This window comes from Sturnira hondurensis, unplaced genomic scaffold (genome assembly GCF_014824575.4).
Source record: "Sturnira hondurensis isolate 20B ecotype Veracruz unplaced genomic scaffold, ASM1482457v3 Scaffold0022179, whole genome shotgun sequence".
NCBI lineage: Eukaryota > Metazoa > Chordata > Mammalia > Chiroptera > Phyllostomidae > Sturnira > Sturnira hondurensis.
In genome coordinates, this window is record NW_028094810.1 from 1,383,904 (window position 1) to 1,405,481 (window position 21,578).

General features: G+C 48.6%; 2 protein-coding genes across 9 annotated transcripts in view; both read right to left on the reverse strand.

The window, feature by feature from the left end:
• The window catches only part of UNKL (unk like zinc finger), a 52,698-nt gene extending 38,211 nt beyond the window's left edge, over window positions 1-14,487 (reverse strand). For 2 of the 8 annotated variants that reach the window (XM_037034692.1, XM_037034691.1), the window contains exons 1-2: window positions 14,382-14,486; window positions 13,126-13,335 (exon numbers count right to left, since the gene is read on the reverse strand). In XM_037034692.1, coding sequence (XP_036890587.1) covers window positions 13,126-13,335; window positions 14,382-14,458 — 287 coding nt within the window. In that variant the 5' untranslated portion in view covers window positions 14,459-14,486. The other 6 variants (XM_037034689.1, XM_037034693.1, XM_037034688.1 and 3 more) reach the window with 6 other exon arrangements.
• A 5,689-nt stretch (window positions 14,488-20,176) lies between these two features.
• On the reverse strand, window positions 20,177-21,295 carry UQCC4 (ubiquinol-cytochrome c reductase complex assembly factor 4). Its single transcript, XM_037034645.1, has 2 exons — window positions 21,212-21,295; window positions 20,177-21,136 (listed from the first exon to the last, which is right to left on the reverse strand). Exons 1-2 carry the CDS (start codon window positions 21,241-21,243, stop codon window positions 20,767-20,769), a joined length of 402 nt encoding a protein of 133 aa, XP_036890540.1. The 5' UTR covers window positions 21,244-21,295; the 3' UTR covers window positions 20,177-20,766.
• Between the last annotated feature and the right edge of the window lie 283 nt (window positions 21,296-21,578).

Consider the following 21,578-nt stretch of genomic DNA (forward strand, 5'->3'; position numbering starts at 1 on the left):
GCAAAAGTCTGATTAGAAGCCCACTGTGAGCCCTGAGAAGCACCCCGAAAACTGGATGAAGGCTCTTCAGAGATATTTGTGCACCATCAGCTGATGAACACATAAGCAAAACGTGGTGCATCCAGACAATGGAATATTTTCACCCATAAAAGAAATGAAGCCCTAACACATTACAATGTAGAAGAAACCTTGAAAACATCCTGCTAAGTGAGAGATGCCAGACACAAAGAACAGATATTACATATTCCCTTACATGGGGTCCCTGCAACAGTCAAATTCACAGGGACAGGAAGCAGAGGTTAGCAGGGGCTGGGGGAGCAGACAATGGGGAGTGACTCTTTGACAGGGACAGAGTTTCCGTTTGTGGAAACTCTAGACAAAAAAAGTCTAGAAATCAATAGTGATGATGGTTGTACAACATTGTAAATGTAATAATGCTGCTGAACTGTGCACTTAAAATGGCTAAGATGGCAAATTTGTACACATATTTTACCACAATTTTAGACAAGGCCAGTAGTGAGAGACAGAAGAGACAGATCTTCTATATATCTGCACTGAAACATAACACACCCATGGAAAAGCGCACAGGTCAGACTGGGCGGCGCATGGTACTGCCACAAACTGACATGCCTCAGTGAGCGCCCCCAGACCCAAGAAACGTTTTCGGGAGATATAAGTGAGATGATCAAATATTAAGATATTTACTATATTAAACTGATGTACCCTTGTCTATAAACCCTAATACAGACTTCCAGCCAAGATGAAGGGTAGGTAGACACACTCTGCCTCCTCTCACAACCAAAATTAAGGACAACAAAAATTTAGAAACAAACAAAAAAAACCCCAGAACTCACAGAAAACTGAACTGTACGAAAGTCCGACAACCATTCATCCACACCAGTAAGAGGGGTGGAGTTGGTGGCTGGCAGAGAGGGGCCATGGCAGGAAAAAGCAGTGTTGGCAGACCCAGGTGTGCAGGCGGCATGGGACTAGCAGACCCCAGGCGCAGGGAGGAAATGAGCAGATCCAGTGAGGGCACAAGGCCTCTGGCTGACTGAGGTCCCACATTCATGCGCAGATAAACCAGGCAAAAAGAGGCAGCAAGACAGACCACGTAACCCAGGGCCCCAGTGCTGAAAAATAAAGCCTAAAAGCACTGATTGAAAACACTTACAGAGGTTGAGGTGTCAGCAGAGACCCCCCCAGCCTCACAGGACAGTTCGTTGGAGAGACCCACAGGGTCCTAGAACCTACACAAGCCAACCCACCTGGGAATCAGCACCAGAAGGGCCCAATTTGCTTGTGGGACCTGACGGAAGGGACTGAAATCCAAGAGAGACCAGAGCAAATGCCACTGTTCCCTCTCTGACCCCTCCCCCACATACAGCATCACAACACAGCAACTGGGTTGCCCAGTCCTGGTGAACACCTAAGGCTCCGCCCCTCACATGTAACAGGCTCAACAGAAAGATCAGATCAAAGCCCCAGACCTAATACTTTTAAGCAACCAAGAGATAACCAAACTATGCACAGTTCAAAATAATAGTGATCAGGATGCTCACAGAACTGGTTGATTTTAGTCACGAATTAGATGAAAAAATGAAGGCTACACTAATTGAAATGAAGAGAAATGCACAGGAATCCAATAGTGATGGAAAGAAAACTGGGACTCAAATCAAGGGAGTGGACCAGAAGGAAGAAAGAAACAACCAAACAGAAAAGAATGAAGAAACAAGAATTCAATAAAATGAGGAGAGGCTTAGGAACCTCTAGGACATCTTTAAACGTTCCAACATCCCAATTATAGGGGTACCAGAAGGAGAAAATGAAGAGCAACAAGTGGAAAACTTATTTGAATAAATAATAAAGGAGAACTTCCCCAGTCTGGCAAAGGAAATCCAGGGAGTCCAGGAAGCTCAGAGAGTCCCAAAGAAGTTGGACCCAAGAAGGAACACACCAAGGCACATCATAATTACATTAGCCAAGATGAAAATGAAAGAGAGAATCCTAGAAGCAGCAAGAGATGAGGGGACAGTCACCTAAAAAGGACTTCCCATCATACTGTCAGTGGATTTCTCAAAAGAGACCTTATAGGCAAGAAGGAGCTGGAAAGAATATTCCAAGTCATGAAATCCAAAGACCTACATCCAAGACTGCTCTACCCAGCAAAGCTTTCATTTAGAATGGAAGGGCAGATAAAGTGCTTCTCAGATAAGGTCAAGTTCAAGGAGTTCATCATCACCAAGCCCTTATTATATGAAATGCTAAAGGGATTTATATAAGAAAAAGAAGATGAAAAATTTTAACAGTGAAAGGACAGCAAACTCACAGTTATTAACAACCACACCTAAAACAAAAGCAAACCTAGAGGACAGCTAGATTAGGAGTGGAACCACAGAAATGAAGAACGCATGGAGGGTTAGCAACAGGGGAGTGGGAGGAGGAGAGAGGGGGAGAAGGTACAGAAAATAGCATAGACAGTAGGTAGAAAATAGATCAGGGGGAGGGTAACAATAGTGGGGGAAATATAGAATCTAAAGAACTTGAGACACAGGGTTATAAACTAAGGGAGAGAGAATGGTGGGGGAGGGATTGTGCGGGTGGAGGGGAATGGGGGGAATAGAACAACCGTAATGGTATAATCAATAAAATATATTTTTAAAAAAAGACGGGGCGCCGAGCGGCAAAGAGGGATAGGGGTGGTCTGGGCAATGAGGGAGGGGTACCAGAAGGTACCACCAGGGAAAGACATTAAGAAAAGGGTGTTGATATCAGGAGATGGGGAACAAGAATACATATATATCTGCTTCTATCAAAAAAGATGAGAGGAGCCACTATTTAATGGGGACAGTTTCACTCTGAGGATGGAAAGCTCCAGAGATTGGAGGTGATGATGGCTGCACCCCAATCTCAGCAGACTTCATACCACTAAACTGTACACTTAAAAAAGCTAATGGTAAATTTTATATGATGCATGTTTTACCTTAACAAAAAATAAAAATAATTTACACTACTAGGAAAGCCCCCATTTTACAAAAAGTCCCAATCATCAGAACTGCTTATGTACCTACTGCAAGTTAAGCATTAGAAGGCCATGGCCTGGGGAGCGGGGCCCAGCACAGCAGAGTTGGAGCAGCCGCGAGGGTGCCTCTGCAGAGCCCACTCTGCATCGCTGCAGCAGGCACAGCAGAGGGGTCCCAGACTCCGAAACGTTAAATCTAAACTTTCATTTGTTCCCAGTGGCCCCTTAGGGTGACTCTGAGCATCATTTCATTTCCTCTCCAGTATCATCCATCACTATGGCAACTAGAGCCTGGCCATGGCCTCTAATTCCCCAGCACTGAGCACCAAACGGGCACTACTATTTCACTTGGAACAGGTCCCCTCCTTTACAAGTTAAAACTTAAACTGAACTTAAAATACTGGCGCATGAGTCATGAGAAGAATGGCTTCACCTTAAGAACATCTAAGAGGCAAACAGAAAACCTCAGGGAAAACCCAGTGACAGGGGCAGGCAAGGGGCTAAAGAGGCCCCGAGGGCCAGCATGACATGGCGCGGCAGCAGTGCACTCACCCACCCCGGCCACGGTGCTGCCAACCAGCAGTGCCACGCCAGCCCCGTAGCACTTGCCAAATTCAAGGTAACGTTTGTGGTTCTCAACCTTGTCCATAATTAGTGACCCGAACAGTGTAATCAGGACTGGGCTCCATGACGGCGCGGTGCAAGGGTATACACTGGACAGCAGACGCAGCTCTGCCATGATGAGGTGGGACCACTGAGGCAGGATGGGAGGAACATGCCAGGGGCTCAGCACCGCCCCATCCCTACATCTCCAGGACAGCCTGAAAGGGTTCCTTTCCCTTTGGTAACTCTCACCTGGAACAAAAGTGGACCCACCAAACTCAGACCGCTATACACCAAGATCAGTCTATGTGTGAGACCAGGTGGCCACCAAACTCAAGTCCACTGCACATTAACATCCGTCCATGAACCAGGCTAGAGCTGGGCCTCGGCTCCCACACTGGAAAATATGTCAGCATCACCTGGACGGCAAGTTCCCAGGTGATGCTGATGCTGCCAGTCTAGGGGCCAGGCCAGGAGACCCAGTGGGCTGAGAAGGACACTCAAGACGATCCCCTCCCAGTCCCTGGAGCTCAGGCACAGGTGGGAGAGAACACAGCACAGAAATGAGTGAGGTGCAAAATGGAACAGAATCGAGCAGCTTGATGAAGTTCAGGAAATGAGCAACAGCAGAAAGAAAACTGGAGGCACAGGGTAAGGGGTTAAGGGGTCAAGGGGTCAAGGGGTAAAGGAGTCAGGGGCAGGGAGTGGCAAAAAGGTGGAGCCTGCAGCAAGAAGCTGCTGTGTCATCTCGTTGCCCTTTCCCTCAGACACTGGGAGTGGGACTTAACCAGGCGACCCCTCATACTGATCATGTCTATCTGCTCAGGGCTGTGCCTCTGGCTTCCAAGTGCTGCCCGGACCCCAAAGCCAGGATAGTGACCCCTCATTACTCCCTAAGGTGGGGCAGGAGCTGCAGGAGCAAGTGCGCCTCCTCCCTGTGCACCCACCGAGCTATCACCCTCTCAGAGGACAGAAACCATCTCTTCACAAGCCTCCAAGGGGCACCTGATCTCTCCACAACAGGTGTTTCTTCTGGTCACCATTGCTGTCCTTGGCCCTTTACCCAAAGGAGGAACTGAAGTGCTGTAGTCACTCAGTGCTTTTAATATTTTCCTACTGGTTTCTTACAAATCCAGTTCAGTCACCTGCTTGTAATTCTCTTAAGCTGGCTAAATTTGTAACCAAAAAGTATGTGTTTTCTTCTAGTCTGTAAACAACCCCTGGACTAGTGAATTTTATGCTCTAATGCTCTACACTTGCCCTTGGTTCTCTACCTTACCCCAAAGGAACAAGCAGAGCGTATTTATAAAACATTTGAACAATGCTTTGGCTGGTGTAGCTTGGTGGATTAAGTGCGGACTAAGAACCAAAGGGTCATAGGTTCAATTCCCAGTCAGGGCACATACCTAGGTTTCGAGCCAGGTCTCCAGCAGGGGCCACATGGGAGGCAACCACACACTGATGTTTCTCTCCCTCTTCTTCCCTCCCTTCCCCTCTCTCTCTAAAAAAAATAATAATAAAACCTTAAAAAATGTTTAAACAACAAGTTCATAACCATCTTGAAGTTGAATGGACTTCTACCTAAGCTTCTGGACCTAAAACACTTGACTTAAAAATTAAACATTGGCCCTGGCTGGTGTAGCTCAGTAGATTGAGCACCGGCCTGCAAACCAGAGGATTGCGGTTCGATTCCCACTCAGGGCACATGCCTGGGTTGCAGGCTGGTTCCCTGCAGGCCAACTCCCAGCAGGGGACGCACTAAAGGCAGCCATACATTGATGTTTCTCTCCCTCTCCTTCCCCTCTAAAGATAAATAAATAAAATCTTAAACCAAGATGGAGGCGTAGGTGGAAACACTGTGCCTTCTCCCACAACCAAGTTTGAATACAACAAAGGTTTAGTAAACAAAGACGCAGCCAAAGAACAGAAAATTGAACTATACAGACCGGTAAGAGGGGCGGAGCCAGCAGCAGAGCAGGGTCAGGCAGGAAAGATCCCCCGACCCCAGGCCCGAAGGCAGCTGGGGTAGCACCTTGGGCCCAGTGAGGGAGCAAGGTGGCAGGCTGACCTCCGTCACACATTCGCACGCAGATAAACCAGCAGAGGAGTGAGCAGTGAGCAGTGAGATGGACAGCACAGGCCCCAGCGGGCGCACCCAGTGAGTGCACAAGGCGACGGGCTAACTGTGGTTGCACATTCGTGCACAGTGGGAAGGACCATGCAGCCCAGCAGCAGGAGGTGGCAGAGGGGACCGCCATTGCTTTCCTTTGACCCCACCCCCACATACAGGGTCACAACCCAGCACCTGAGTTGCCCCACCCAGGTGAACACCTAAGGCTCTGCTCCCCACACGCAACAGGCACAAACAGTCCAAAATATGGCTTAAGAGAACTCAAAGCCCCAGAGCCGATAACTCTAAGCAACAAAGAAACAGCGAACCTCTCAGATGCACAGTTCAAAACACTGGTGATCAGAACGCTCACAGAAATAGTTGATTATAGTCACAAATTAGAGGAACATATGAAGGCTAAACTAACTGAAATGAAGGGAAATGCACAGGAAACCAATAGTGATGGAAAGGAAACTGGGACTCAAATCAATGGAGTGGACCAGAAGGAAGAACAAAACATCCAACCAACAAAGAATGAAGACAAGAATTCAAAAAAATGAGGAGAGGCTTAGGAACCTCCAGGACACTTTTAAACGTTCCAACATCCCATTTATAGGGGTACTAGAAGGAGGAAAGAAACAGCCATGAGTGGAAAGCTTATTTGAACAAATAATAAAGGAGAACTTCCCCAGTCTGGCAAAGGAAATAGACTTCCAGGAAATCCAGGAAGCTCAGAGAGTCCCAAAGAAGTTGGACCCAAGAAGGAACACACCAAGGCACATCATAATTACATTAGCCAAGATGAAAATGAAGGAGAGAATCCTAGAAGCATCAAGAGATAAGGGGACAGTCACCTACAAAGGACTTCCCATCAGACTGTCAGCAGATTTCTCAAAAGAGACCTTACAGGCAAGAAGGGGCTGGAAAGAAGTATTCCAAGTCATGAAATCCAAAGACCTACAGCCAAGATTGCTCTTTCTAGGAAAGCTTTCATTTAGAATGGAAGGACAGATAAAGTGCTTCTCAGATAAGGTCAAGTTCAAGGAGTTCATCACCAAGCCCTTATTATATGAAATGCTAAAGGGACTTATCTAAGAAAAAGAAGATGAAAAATATGAACAGTGAAAGGACAGCAAACTCACAGTTATTAACAACCACACCTAAAACAAAAGCAAACCAAGAGGACAGCTAGATCAGGAGCTGAACCATAGAAATGAAGAACGCATGGAGGGTTAGCAACAGGGGAGTGGGAGGAGGAGAGAGGGGGGAGAAGGTACAGAAAATAGCATAGACGGTAGGTAGAAAATAGACAGGGGGAGGGCAAGAATAGTAGGCAAAATATAGAATCTAAAGAACTTGAGACACATGGTCATAAACTAAAGGGGTGAATGGTGGGGGAGGGGTGTGCAGGGTGGAGGGGAATGAAGGGGGGGAATAGAACAACTGTAATGGTATAATCAATAAAATACATTTAAAAAATTTAAACATTATCTTGGCCATACAAAAGAAAATTTTTCCCTTTGTGACAGTATGGATGGGCCTGGAGAACATTATGCTAAGTGAAATAAGCCAGTAGAGAAAGGCAAATAACATATGATTTCAGTCATATGTATAATCTAGTGAACTGAACTAACAAGTGAAATAAATACTCTGGTTTCTCTTCAGATCATATAAATCTTTCACCTTTTACTAACAGGCAAAAGAGAGGCAGACTCATAGAGAACAGATGACAGCCAGTGGAGGGGAGGTTACGGACTGAGGAAAAAGAAAAAGGACTCACAGACACAGACAACAGGGTGGTGACTGCGGCAGGGAGTGGGTATAAGGGGCCTAAATGAAAAAAATGCAATTAAAAAAAGGAAACATTGCAAAAGCAGCTTTTGACAGAAAGGTCAGATTAAACCCAAGTATGACACAGCAAGCACACCAAACCTTAGACACAAAGAAAGGTTTAAAGGTTCTCTAAACCAACCAGTTCCCACAGGCACACCCTCATTCACAAGAGAAGGTTCCCCCCCCACCAAGAGGCCTGGGCCCCCAGAAACCGGGAGAGCAGTGAGGAGGGAGGGGCCTGTGGGGAGAAATGGCAGGGAGCCCTGCAACAGTCAATGCAGATCTCTGGGGTCAACGTGGAAAGCTATACCTCTTAAGGAGCAGGCTCACTGCTTTTTCTTTCTTTCTTTCTTTTTTCAAACCATCACCCTAAGATATGTTTATTGATTTTTTAAAAGATTTTTACATATCCATCTTTAGAGGGGAAGGGAAGGAGAGAGGGAGAGAAATACCAATGTATGGTTGCCTCTCATGAGTCCCCTGATGGGAACTGGCCTGCAACCCAGGCATGTGCCCTGACTGGGAATCTAACCTCGATCCTTTGATTCATAGGCTCACGCTCAATCCACTGAGCTACACCATCCAGGGCTGTTTATTGATTTTTTAAAGAGAGAGGAAGGGGCGGGGGAGAGGAAAAAGCAGGCAAGTGAGAAAGAAACACTGATCAGTTGCCTCCCATAGGTGTCCCTGCCTGGGACTGAAACTGCACCCTGGGTTTATGACCTGATGGGGGAATTTGAACCCACAGCTTTTCAGTGTATGGGTAGATGCTCCAACTACTGAGCTATCTGGCCAGAGCTGGGCTCATTTCTTTTTTTTTTTTTTTAAGATTTTATTTATTTTTAGAGAGAGGGGAAGGGAGGGAGAGAGAGAAACATCGATGTAAGAGAGACATATGGATCAGTTGCCTCTCCTATGAGCCCAGACTTGGGTTGAGGTGGCCAGAACCCAAAATCCAGACATGTGCCCTAACCGGAAATCAAAATAGTGACATTTCTATTTGTAGAAAGATGCCCAACCAATTGAGCCACACTGGTCAAGGCCCATTTCTTACTAAGACTAGAAAGCTTGCCCTAGTCAGTATGGCTCGGTTGGAGCATTATGCCATAACCCATTTTGGGTTTGATTCTGGGTCAGTGCACACATCAATGTTTCTCTTTCCCTTCCTCTCGCTCTAAAAGCACCAAAAAAATGTTCTCAGGTAAGAATTTTTTTAAATTAAAAAAAAAAAGAGCCCTGGCTGGTGTGACTCAGTGGATTGAGTGCTGCCCTGTGAGCCAAAAGGTCACTACTTTGATTCCCAGTCAGGGCACATGCCTGAGTTGCAGGCCAGGTCCCCGGGAAGGGGTGCACAAAAGGCAACCACAAATTAATGTTTCTCTTCCTCTCTTTCTCCCTCCTTTCCTCTCTCTAAAAATAATAAATAAGATTTTTTAAAAAAAGAAAATTTGTAACTGTTGGAGTCTGGGACAGACTGTCTAGGACAGGAGCAGGGTTAATAGAGGAAAGAGAAATTTACTTAGTACACACATAGCTGAGGGCTGCCTGAATTATTTTCCAATAAAAAACGGATCTCTGGATGGGTCTCTCAGACGGCAGGAGAGTTTTTTCTTTTTTAATGTCACAACCGAAGTCTGTATATGCCTGACCAGCACTGTGAGCTGAGCTAGCAGGTCCCAACCACACCTGGGTTCCAGGTGCAAAGACCAGGACCAGCCCTGATGACTCAGTCCAACCAGAGCAGGGCCTAGGGCTGTCTACACCCGATGTCCCTTTCAAGCAGCTTTCAGGATGTTGCTTGACCCAAGAAACCTCCACACAAAAGTCGCTTTTCTGGAAGCCCGCCCAGGTGGGAACACTGACCCTGTGGAGCTGGCCGGACCTTAGGTTCAGAAGCGGTTTTCTGCACTGCCAACTCTTAGTGAATAGATTAGGGAGGACCCGCACCTAGCTGCGAACCGGAACCGGCGGTCCTGCACCTTTGTGAGACCAGTTCCCACGGAGGAGGGGCAAGGGGCTGTGCGCGTGACCCGGACAGCCAATTACGGCAGGCACTGAGGAAGGGGCGTGTCCACCAGAACAAAGGGCAGTGGGAATGGGAGGACAGCGGGACTCTCACAAAGACGGGACCCTCCCAGCCAAAGGGGTGCCAGTCTACCAAGGAAGGGGGGTGGCAGCGAGGGCGTAGCATCAGGGTAGGAGTCCACAGACGGAGGGTAAGAGGGTGACTGCCTGCCAAGGGAAAGGGGTGACATTGGATTGGGGGGATGACAGTGGGAGGCCATCCAGAGATGACAGGGGGAGTGTGGGACAGTGGAGGAGACTGACCACCTGCCAATGAAGGAAGATGACAGCAGGGGAAGGGGTCATCAAAGAAGAGATGACCTTTGAGAGGGAGGGTGACTGCCTACCAAGGAAAAGGGGCGACAGCAGGGGCTGCCCATGGAGAGGGGAAGATGACAGCAGGGAGCTCCTCAGGGTGACAGCGGGAGTGGGGGGGTGACATCAACGGAGGGCACCACTGGGAGATGGGATGATGGTGAGACCAGGCAGGTGACATTGGGGCTGTGCAGGCAGGGGAGGGGTCCCTGGAGGAGGGTGATGGCAGGTGTGTCAACCCTCCTGCAAGCCCCACCCCTCCCTGCCCCAGGCCTCCATGGTGTCCCCAGCCAGTGCTAAGAACAACATTCAATGCTTGTGTCACCTGTCTGAAGGGTTGGCTGAAGGGTCTTTGTTCTTTGATACATATTCATGCTTTAAAATAATAGGTTGGTAATACAAATGCTCAAAATAGAAAGTGAACTGAAATAAAAGGAAGACTCTGTCCTTGCTCTGAAAGGTAGTATCTATTTATGAATTTTGTGGCAACCCTTTGTGAACCAGAATATGTAATTGGACAGGACAAACTTCAGGGCAATCATTGGTGGGTGATAAGAAAGTCTCTCTACCAGGGAGTGAGCAGATACTAAGGAGAGATCCCCTGGGGAGACTACTGACTAACAATTCATACTAAAGGTCTGAAGCAAGGCATCACATATGCTCACTAAAAGTTACAAACAAAATCTTTAATAAAACACATGTGAGCCCTGGCTGGTGTGGCTCAATGGATTGAGCACCAGCCTTTGAACCAAAAGGTCGCCAGTAAGATTCCATGTCAGAGCACACGCCTGGGTTGTGGGCCAGGTCCATGCTGTGGGGCACATGGGAGGCAACCACACGTTGGTATTTCTGTCCCTCTTTTTCTCCTTCCTGTCCCCTCTGTCTGCAAATAAACAAAATATTTTATTAAAAAGAGACACATGTGGCTTTCTTACTATGTACAGATACACAGGATACACCCAGACTCTGGGACTCAAGACAGCTGTTAAAATGTGCTTCTCTTCCTGTACCAACAGCAGCACCAGTGAATACTGCCACCTAACCCCCCGTACTGGACTTTGGTGGGGTCAGACACACCAGACGACTGGACCCCTGTACCAAGGTCAAGCAGCAGAGCAACTGAGGACCCAAGTCCAGAGGGTGATTGACACAACCCAGGGAAACAGGCGACCTGATACCAGGCTTCAGCTGCACAAACACTTCTCTCTGCTGAAGACCCATTTGCAGAAAACTCTGGCTCAAGCAGCATTTAAAAAGGTACTCTTCAAGCCCTGGCTGGTGTAGCTCAGTGGATTGAGCGTGGGCCTACGAACCACACGATTTCGGTTCGATTCCCAATCAGGGCACATGCCTGGGTTGCGGGCCAGTTCCCAGCAGGGGACTCATGAGAGGCAGCCATACACTGATATTTCTCTCCTTCTCTCCTTCCCTTCTCCTCTAAAGATAAATAAATTATAAAAATAAAGAATAATTTAACAAATTATGAAAAAAAAGGTACTTTTCAAACCTCGCAGAAGTAAAGCAATCCTAACCTTGGTGGAGCTGGCTACACTATTTCAGCAGGCTTCAACAACACTATGTAACTAGTTTGTGTTAACTAAACACCTTTCAGTAGAGTATAAAGTTTATAGAATCACCACAGATTAAAAGTGGACTCCCTGGCCTAGGCATTGAGGGAAATGAAGAAAAATAGACTCATATGGGCCCCTGTGTGTCGCAGGATAAAAAACAGTTTTCAAAAGGGAGCACAACTCCCTCAGAGGGTCAGGGGATAGGGCTTGAGGACCTCCCCCAAACCGGACCTCCTTCGGGACAGAAGCATTCCAAGCTGCTTTCTTAGAGGGTCCTAGGCATAGTGATGCCTCCCTACCTCCTGGAAAGAATGTCCCCCCACCCCCATCAAACAGTCCATAGGAAAAAAGCAAAACCTCCCTGTAACTACCAATCTCTGTCAATGAATATACAAGTTGACTGTACTTTTTTCTGTTTTCCCACTCTACTACATACAGGCTGGGGCAAAAGGAAATTTACAGTTGCTTGTATGACAAATAACACAATAATTAATAATTAATAAATACAAGAATAAATTGTTTTCTCAAACTCAAAACTGTAAACCTACTTTAGCCCCACCCTGTATTTCAAAATAAAGACATCTGTTTATAACACCATCAGGAAACTTGTAAAAAAAATCAATACCAACAAAATCTTGATTTCTGAAACTTTAAAAGTGCTGCATAATTGACAGCCTAATACATTTTTTAAATTTTTAAAAAGATTTATTCACTTATTTATTTATTTACTTTTAGAGAGAGGGAGAAAGAGAGAGAAACCTCAATGTGTGGTTGCCTCTCATGCACCCTGACCTGGGGACCTGGTCCGAAACCCAGGCATGTGCCCTGACTGGGAATTGAACCCATGATGGTTTGGTTTGCAGGCCACACCAGCCAGGGTGTAAAATTGTTTTTTTCAATTAAACATGTAAACAGCAAAACCAGTAATATTATAGATATATTTGCATAGCATGAGTACACATTTTAAAAAGCTCTGTTGCTACAAAAACAATGGACAACTCTTATACAAAAATGGTCCCAAACCTAAAAGCTCATTTGGGCTGCTCCTTAAAAAAAAGGATTTTATTTATTTTTAGAGAGAGCAGAAGGGAGTGAGAAAGAGAGGGAGAGAAACATCAATGTGTGGTTGCCTCTCACAAGCCTCCCACCGGGGAACCAGGCTGCAACCCAGGCATGTGCCCTGACTGGGAATTGAAGCAGCAACCCTTTGGTTTGCAGGCCAGCACTCAATCAATCCACTGAGCCACACCAGCCAGGGCTGGGTTAGTTCTAATGCAAGAAATTTGGAGAACTGTGTGGCAATCGACAGTGGGAATTGAAACAAAATTCGATTTGAACCACGAAAGGTTTATTCCCGAGGCACACAGTCCTTCCCACCTTGGCCTAAAGATAGGGAAATGCCCCACCCCCTCCAAACAGTCCTAGTCCCAGGAAAAACTTCAAAGTAAGGCAGGATCCCCTGCACAGGTATGCCAGGTGCTTAAAGGAACCAGGGGTCTGCCCGCCCTGGCAAGGACAGGTCCAGGGGCAGAGCAACAGGAGCTGTCCCCCTGGAGGCCGACATCCCCTCCCAACACACACACACACACACACACACACACACTCACTCGTCGCCGTCGGGGCACACGCCACTCGCCTCGTCGTACTTGGAGCAGTACACGTCTGGGCTGTAGTTGAAGGTGCCGTCGCGCCTGCGGAGCGGTCTGCGCCGACGCTGATTTAGGAAATGCCAATGGAAACAGGTAAATGGCCTGTGCTGGGTGCACTTGTGCTGCACAAACAGGGAGCACTGCTCTGTCCTAAACTCCTTTAGATACCTAAAAAGACAAACAGCGTTGCAGGTCGCTTCCGCCGGCGAGCAGCCTGGAAACTCGTGGGCGGGATGACCTGACCCTACAGGCCCAGAGGAACGCGACCTCAACGCGACCCCCATTCCGAGTCCAGGCGGCTCCGGACTGCCGCTGACTCCCCCATCCTGAGACGGACCTCAGTCTCGATCCCCCAAACCACATGCACAGCCCCCCAAGGCGATCACAGACGCGACACTGAGACCCTAGACGCGCCCCGGTCCCCAAGCCCAGGTGTCATCCGCGACCCCACGCGCGACCGCTCGCTCGGAGTCCAAACGGCCGCAGCCCGCGCCGCGCCCCAGAGCGTCCTCAGATCCCGGGCCCAGTTCGCCGACCCCAGGCGCGACGCCCCAGAATCCGGATGCGGAGCCCCCAGGCGCCGCCTCCCCCATCCCCGACCCCGGGCGCGGCTGGGACTCCGCCTCCCGCTGACCCCAGACGACCGCCTCCCCCGCTGAGCCCAGGAGCGTTTCCCAGATCTCAGGTGCGACTCCCGGACTCCGTGCGGAGCCCCCAGTCTCGACCACAGAGGCGGCTCCCAACTTAGGGCGCGACACCGAGACCCCAGGGGCGCCGGACCCCAGAGCTCAGGTAACATCCCCGACCCCAGGCGGAGTCAGCAGCAGTCCGATGGCCGCCCCTCGCGGCGCCCAGGCGCATTCCCCGCGCCCCCGCCTGGCCCCGGGCGCGGCTCCCCGACCCCTAAACGGAGGCGCATGGATCCGGGGCCCCCGGCGCGTCCCCCAGCTCCCAAGCCTAGGTGCCACCCCAAACCCTGGGCGCCGACACCCGACCTCGGGCAGCTGCAGCCGGAGTCGGACAGAGGGCCACCGGCCCAGAGCCCGGGCGCCGCGCCGGCGGAGGCCGGGGATTGCGCGCGGGGCGTGGGACGGGGGCGGCACCGGGCCCCAGGCCGCACCCAGCGGCGGCACCCAGGCCCAGGGGCACGGGGGCGCGGGCTGGGGGCGCCCAGGGCCACCCTGGCCTGCTCCCGCGGCGGCCGGGACACTGACCTGTAGTGGGTCGGCTTCTCCGTCTGCGGGGGGGACCCGCTCAGCGCCGCCGCGGCCGCTTTCGAAACAGACGGCATTTTCAGTCAAAACAATGCAGCGCGCATGCGCCGCGCAGGCCTGCCCCCGCCCCCCGCAGCGCCCCCGCGGCGGGAGCCCACCTTCTCGGCCCCGCGGGCCACGCCCACCCGCCCGGCGGGCCCGGCCCCAGGGTGCGCCTCCGGGGAGCAGTGCGCCAGTCCGCGCCCAGCAGCCCGCTAACTTCCCGAGGCGATCCTCGCGAACCCCAGACCCACCCCAGCCAGGGACACACCCCGTGCGCTTGACTGAGGCCACTCCTGAGTCCCTGGTGCAAAACGTCGCCCCCTGCCTCGCGGGCCCGGCTGTCCCAGTGCACACCCACCCTGCACTGTCATAGCCCCTCTTCCGCCCACTGCTGCCCGGAACACTCAGCTTGCCATGCATCACCCGGAGCTGGGCTCCAGGAGGAGACGGAGTCAACAGGTCCCGGGTTTTAGACAGCCTGCACAGGCTACTCAGTCACACGTCACTCATTCACTGACTGACCCGGGGCTACGTGCTGAGGCCGAAAAGAATGGGTCCAATTGCTTCCTCCTGGTTGTGGGAGAGATGGGGCGACATAGGGCGTCACTACTCCTAGGCACGGAGTTTCTTTTAGGGAGTATGAACATTCTCTGAAATTAACTGTGGTGATGGGTGCCCCCCTGTGAATATACTAAATATCTTTTCATTGTATATTTTAAATGAGTGAATTACTTTGTCTTAACTATACACCAATAAAGCTGATTCTCTCTTATTTTAAAAATTATATTTTATTATGCTATTAGAGTTCTCTTGATTTCCCCCTTTGCCCAGCACCCCCACTCCCTCAGACATTCCCCCCATCATTGTTCATGTCCATGGTCACACATAGGTTCTTTGGCTACTCTATTTCCTATAGGTACTTTATTTTACACCCCATGTCTTCACCCATTCTCCCCACCCCCCTCCCATATGGCAAACCACACCAGCCAGGGCCTCTCGCTGCTTTTAAGATTCTCTCTTATCTTTGACATTTAGCATTTTGATTATGATGTGTCTTTGAGTGGGCCTCTTTGCATCCTTCTTGTTTGGGAATCTTGCGCTTCCTGGACTTGCAAGTCTATTTCCTTCACTAAATTGGGCAAGTTTTCTTTCACTATTTTTGTCAGATAGATTTCCCATTTCTTGCTCTTTCTCTTCTGGCACAACTGTGAGGAGAATATGGGACCTATTAAAGTTGTACCAGAGGATGTTTATACTGTCCTAATTGTTTTTGGATTATTTTTTTCTTATTGTTCTGACTGGATTTTTTTTGTTGTTCCTCATGTTGCAAATCATTGCTTTCTCAGCTTCATCCACTCTTATTTCCCTGTAAATTGTTGTTTATTTCAATTAGCGTATCCTTCATTTCTGGCTGGGTCTTTTTTATGCTGCTGAGGTGCTCATTAAGTTCCCTGAACATCCTTATAAAGTGTTTTGAACTCTGCATTTGATAAGATTGCTTTTCTCCATTTCGTTTAGCTCTTTTTCTGCAGTTTCGATCTGTTCTTTCATTTGGGTTGTTACTTTGGCTCTTTACTCTGGCAGCCTCCCTGTGTTTGTTTCTATGTATTAGGTAGAGCTGCTTTGACTCCATGTCTTGGTAGTGTGGTCTAATGTAGTAGGAATCCTGTAGGGTCCAGTGGCATAGCCTCCGCTGTCACCCAAGCTAGGTACTAAGTGAGACACCCTCCACTTATAGTTGAACCTACTGGCAGGTCAATAGGAGGAATTTGCCCAGGCCACTCAGCTACATGGACTGGCTATGACCACGGACCACCACCCTCCACTGTCTGTGGAGGATTAGCTGTTGTAGGGGCAGGGTGGTGGTACTCCGATGTGGTCTGTAGCTGTCCACTAGGTGCTCTGGCCCTGGGGTTTCCCAGGTGATGCAGGCCAAGGTCAACCCCAACCTGTGGTTTGGGCAGTGCACCCTGCCAGAGGTGTAAAGCAGTCTGAGTTGGCTACTTGTACTGGGCTTGGAGGTTCCCGGGCAAAGCCAAGCTGTGAATCTAATCTGGCTGCCTCTAGGGCTCACTGAAGCCAGCTGTTGCTTGTTTGATAGGAATTAGGAGCTGAGACCATCTATTCTTATGGAAAAGCAGGTTGGGTGGGCCCATAAAGTTGGGTAGGGTAGAGCCTCTGTGGATCTTTAAGGTGGGTCAGTGTTAGCAAGGTTGATGGAGTCTCAGACATGGCACCAGCCTACCTGCTCTGGGGGGACGGCTCAACAAACGGACAATGGCCTCTGCTTGCCTGGATGCTGGACACTTTAGTCTCTCCCTGCATACCACTGGTGCCCTTCAAGCTGCTTAGCTGCTTACCTTGGTGCTCAGGCTCAACTGAGTGAGTCTGAGTAGGTGAGTCCATGTGCTTCTTCGTTTTAAATAAATGTTTTTTTTTTAAAGATTTTTATTCTTAGGAGGAAAGAAGAGAGGGAGAGAAACATCAATGTGTAGTTACCTCTCGTGCACTCCCTACTGGAGGGCCTAGCCCACAACTCCGGCATGTGCTGACTGGGACCCAAACCAGTGACCCTTTGGTTTGCAGGCCAACACTCAATCCACTGAGCCACCAGCCAGGGCCTGTATGGGTTCTTCAAGAGGAACTGCTTGGGACTCCAGCAGCCTTCTCCACCAACTCAATCCTTGCTGTTTTCTGCAGCCAGAAGTTGTGTGGATTTACCTTCCTGGCACTGGAACCCTGGGCTTGGGTCTGGGACACCTCCCTCCAGAGATATCCCTCCCAAATTCTTATTCACCTGGGTGTGGGTCCAGCCCCTTTTGCACACACCCCCCTCCTACCCATCTAGATGGATGTGGTTTCTTTAATTCCATAGTTGTCAGACTTCCATTCAGCTCAATTCCTGATGTTCCTGAGTGATGGCTGTTCTATATTTTAGTTGTATTTTTGATGTGTTTGTGCAAAAAGGCAAGCCATGTCTGTGTACGTTGACATCTTGACCTGAAGCCAATAAAGCTGATTTTTAAAAAATCCAAGAGGCTCAGTGTCACCAACAGGGTGGGAACTCGGAAACAGCAGCAGCTGCCCCAGCTCAGCCAGTCACGGAGTAAGAACCAGGGTGTGCATTTCAGGATATACAACCCAGGTCCAGAGCACATTATTCTGTAAATATGTGGCAGAAGAGATATTTTTTATATGTCCAACTCTGCTAGTAATAAAAAAAAATTCAAATGAAAACAAGGGTTGAGCACTGGAGCGGGCAGAGTTTTTTGTTCTGAACAGCAACCTGTAGTGTTGGTGGCTTGCAACAAGACAGACTGGAGCCCAGCTGGGAGGGAAAACAGATGCTGACTCTCACAGAAAAAATTGAGTTCTAGGAACTCTGACCTAAAAATGAATCAGATTCAGAGTACAATTCATGTACAAAGGTAATAGTCATTGGCAAAACCTTGAGAGTACCTAACAGCTCATGTGACATGGTTAAGTTCTGAGTGGAATGCCATGATTTAATGGCAATGCTACCTGAGAATTGTTAGTGACATGAAAAATACTATTTAAATGAAAAACAAAGCAAGATATAATAGTTCCATATATTTTTCCCCAAGTATGCAAGTTACTTTTTGAACTATAAGTAACAATAAAATAAAAGCTATCACTTGTTTTCTACGTTCATTTTCTAAATGAATCACTACCTCTACAAACATTTACATTTAAACCTGGGAAATGGCAAAAAAAAAAATCAGTATGATAGTTTCTAAGATGAAGCAGGAAAATGAAGCAGAGGACAGGGTCCTTGGATCTGTTGACAGAGGAATCAACGGATCCTAAAGACTGCCAGGGAGAGGGGAATGAGAAAGAATTCTAAGGTAATTTCGAGGTCCCGAGCTTGGAAGGGATACCTAATAAAAAAACAGGTTTGGGAAGAGATGAATCCTGTTTGGAACCTAAGAGAGATGTAGAGAGAGGCACTTCAAGCTCAGAGAAGGAAGTTGGGGCTCAAGCTCTTAAAGTCCCCAGGTCTCTGCTACAGAGACAGGAGTACCAAGATGCCCACTGTTCCTCCTCACCCGCGAGGCCTCTTTCCAGAAGAGATCAAAGAAAATTCTGCTAGGCTATTATTAAAATTCGGCGTAATTTTTTGTGCTTTTGAAGACTGTTCTTAAAAGGCTAGGGTAGTACCTAGGTATATGAAATAACATCGCACTGTAAATTTAGAAGTCTTACTTTTGGAGCACGGGGGTAAAGAAATGCACAGCACTGACAGAACCTTCCAACACTACTCAGCTGCTTGGAAGATGAGACCATTTAGTCAACTCACTCTTCCTTTAATTTTGAGACAATTTTCTTCTCCTTCTGCCCAATAATTTCTCATCACTGTAACCATTTCTGCTCTAGCATGCTTACACTCGTCCTCTGCCTCCCTTACTGGGTGCTTGCCTGAGGAAGTGAATGTCCCCAGCACCCCGAGAAAAATAAAACCTACAGCCCAGTTGGGGAAATAAGACAAGCATACTACAAAAATAATTAAGTAATAAAAGGATTTCAATTACAGTTCACCTGTCTACCTATTCTGCTACCCTTTGCAAAATCCAGGTACTGGGAGGGTCTGCCCACATTTGCCAGTGGGCCTTAGGTCCGCCTTTTGTTCATGAAAACCCAGGAAAGTCCTCATTAATAGTCACCCTGAGACACTCAGGATCTGTTGTATAGGGTGTGGTGGTCCCTCTCTTTCTTTTGCCTGTTGTAGTGTCTAGCTTTACCAGATCAATCACATTGCTTTTCTCTTGAGTTACTTTTAATTAAAATAAATTTTTTCTCAGTAGTTGACATTTTTTCCTCACACAGGAACAAGTGAGAACAAAGGAAGGGTTCAGGTTTGCATGCCTGTTGCTCAAATAAGAGTTCAGCCCTGGCTCACCTGCCTCAGTGGATTGAGTGCCAGCCTGCGAACCAAAGGGTTGCCAGTTCTATGATCAGTCAGAGCACATGCCTACTTTGTGGGCCAAGTCCCGGCGGGGGCACGTGTGAAAGGAAACCACACACTGATGTTTCTCTCCCTCTCTTTCTCCTTCCCTTCCCCTCTAAAAAGAAATAAATCTTTAAAAAAAAAAATTCACAACACCAGGTCAAAGGACCTACTGCGACTGACAATGGAACTTGAACTATGATTGGGCCCATCTTTCCAAACCTTGGGCCGTCCATCTTAAAAAATGCACATACTCCCTGGCTGGTTTAGCTCAGTGGATTGAGCGCGGGCCTGCGAACAAGACAATCATGGTTCAATTCCCAGTCAGGGCACATGCCTGGGTTGCAGGCCAGTTCCTAGCAGGGGCCAGTTCCCAGCAGGGGAGGCACAAGAAGCAACCATACATTGATGTTTCTCTTCCTCTCTCATTCCCTTCCCCTCTAAAGATAAATAAATAAAGTATTTTTAAAAAATGCACATACTTGTATCAGCCCCACCTCCCTGACAAGCATAATTTCCCACAGTGTGCCAGACACTTAGAGCAATTCAGCAGGCCTTGAATTGCCTTAGAGGCCTTGTGCGAAGCCAGTGTACTGCCATAGGGCCAGCGGTGTTTAAACACCCTAGTGAGAAAACCCTCCAATTAACTTCAGCATCATACACATGCCAAGACAAAACCTTTCACTAGAACCTTACATAAATAAAATCTTGCTTTTATGCACCATGTATTTCAGAATTATGCAAGATTCCTACGAAGTACTTACAAAACATACTTAGACACCCAAAACACTGTCTATAATTTGTCAAAAGAAATATGTATCAGTTCTCTTCAGAAAGTTGTTGTTTTGCTAAAAACAAAAATTTGTAGAGAGCTAAGTTCCATTAAAGAAAAACAAAGGAACTGAAAAAGAACTAAAGAGATGCAAAAAAAAAGGATATTAGCTTAATTCTATATTAGCAGATTAAAATCTACACACACCATAGTACATTATGAAATAGTTTAACTCTTCTGCCAGTTATTCTGTCTCAGAAAAGAAATGATCTGCAAACTGGCTTACAAGTGTCGCCAGAATTGCTTTGAAAACATGGTAATATTGAGCAAAATCACAATACAACAGCACAAACTGCAACCAAAACCTTTTCTGTGGTTCAAAAAGTATTTGAACATATTCGTTCAGCATCAAGTATCAATCAAGGAACCGGTTCCAATCTGCGAATTTGCTCTCTCCTTCCCGCGGGTCAGCGTGGCCAGATGCACCATCCAAACAAATTCTTCAGTCTGGGGACGAACTTTCATGACAGAAAGGGTCAGACGCGACGTCAAAGCCAAAGAGCGGCTGCCTGGTCCCTCGCTGCCCCCACATCAGGGCGCCACCTTTAAGTTCTCGCCCCGTGGGCAGCCGGAATTCCACGTTCCTCAGCACAATCGCTGGGCTCCGGCACCTCTTCTTCCAATACCTGTCTCAACCAGCGGTCCGCGCCGGTCTCCTGTCTAAAGAAGCACCAAATGACCAGAGCCATGAGGGACAGGCCTAGGGGCAGCACCCTGGACCAGGGCCGCTGCTGCTCCCCTCCCAGGGAATGCTCCACAGTCCAACGGCTTGGGTGGGCTTTGCTGGAGGAAAATACAATAGGGCGGTTAGGGTCGTCCTCCTCCTCGCCCTCGGGCTGGGCCCGGGAACGGGAACCAGGCGGAGACTGCAGGCTTCGGGAAGCCCAGCATAGGAGCCTCAGCTCCCGGACAGCCCTGGAAGAAAGAGAGCAATGAGCGCGGCACACGCTAAGCCCTCCCTCAGCCCCGCCGAGACCGCACGGAGCTCACCCCGCCACCCGCACACTCTGGACGCGATACATCACGACCTCGACTGTGCACTTGGCTGTGTAGCGCGCCGCTTATGCGTCACTTCCGTCGCCCGAAAGCCGGAAGCCAGCCGCTGTTTCGGGTCTCAGCTCACGACTACAGAACGTGGGACTATTCGCGCATCGGAACTGACGTATATTCTTTCGGCGGCTTCTTTAACGTAGACCCGGCCTGGGGAAGCCGGGCATGCCGGGAAATGTAGTTCTCTACTGGTCCGAAGAGGAACTACCCTGAGGGTTCCTAGGCTGCGGCGCGGAGACTGAGGCCTGCGGGCAAAACAGGTTGCGGTCATCGTCTATCAACGAACTGGACTCCAAGCCGTTTCTCC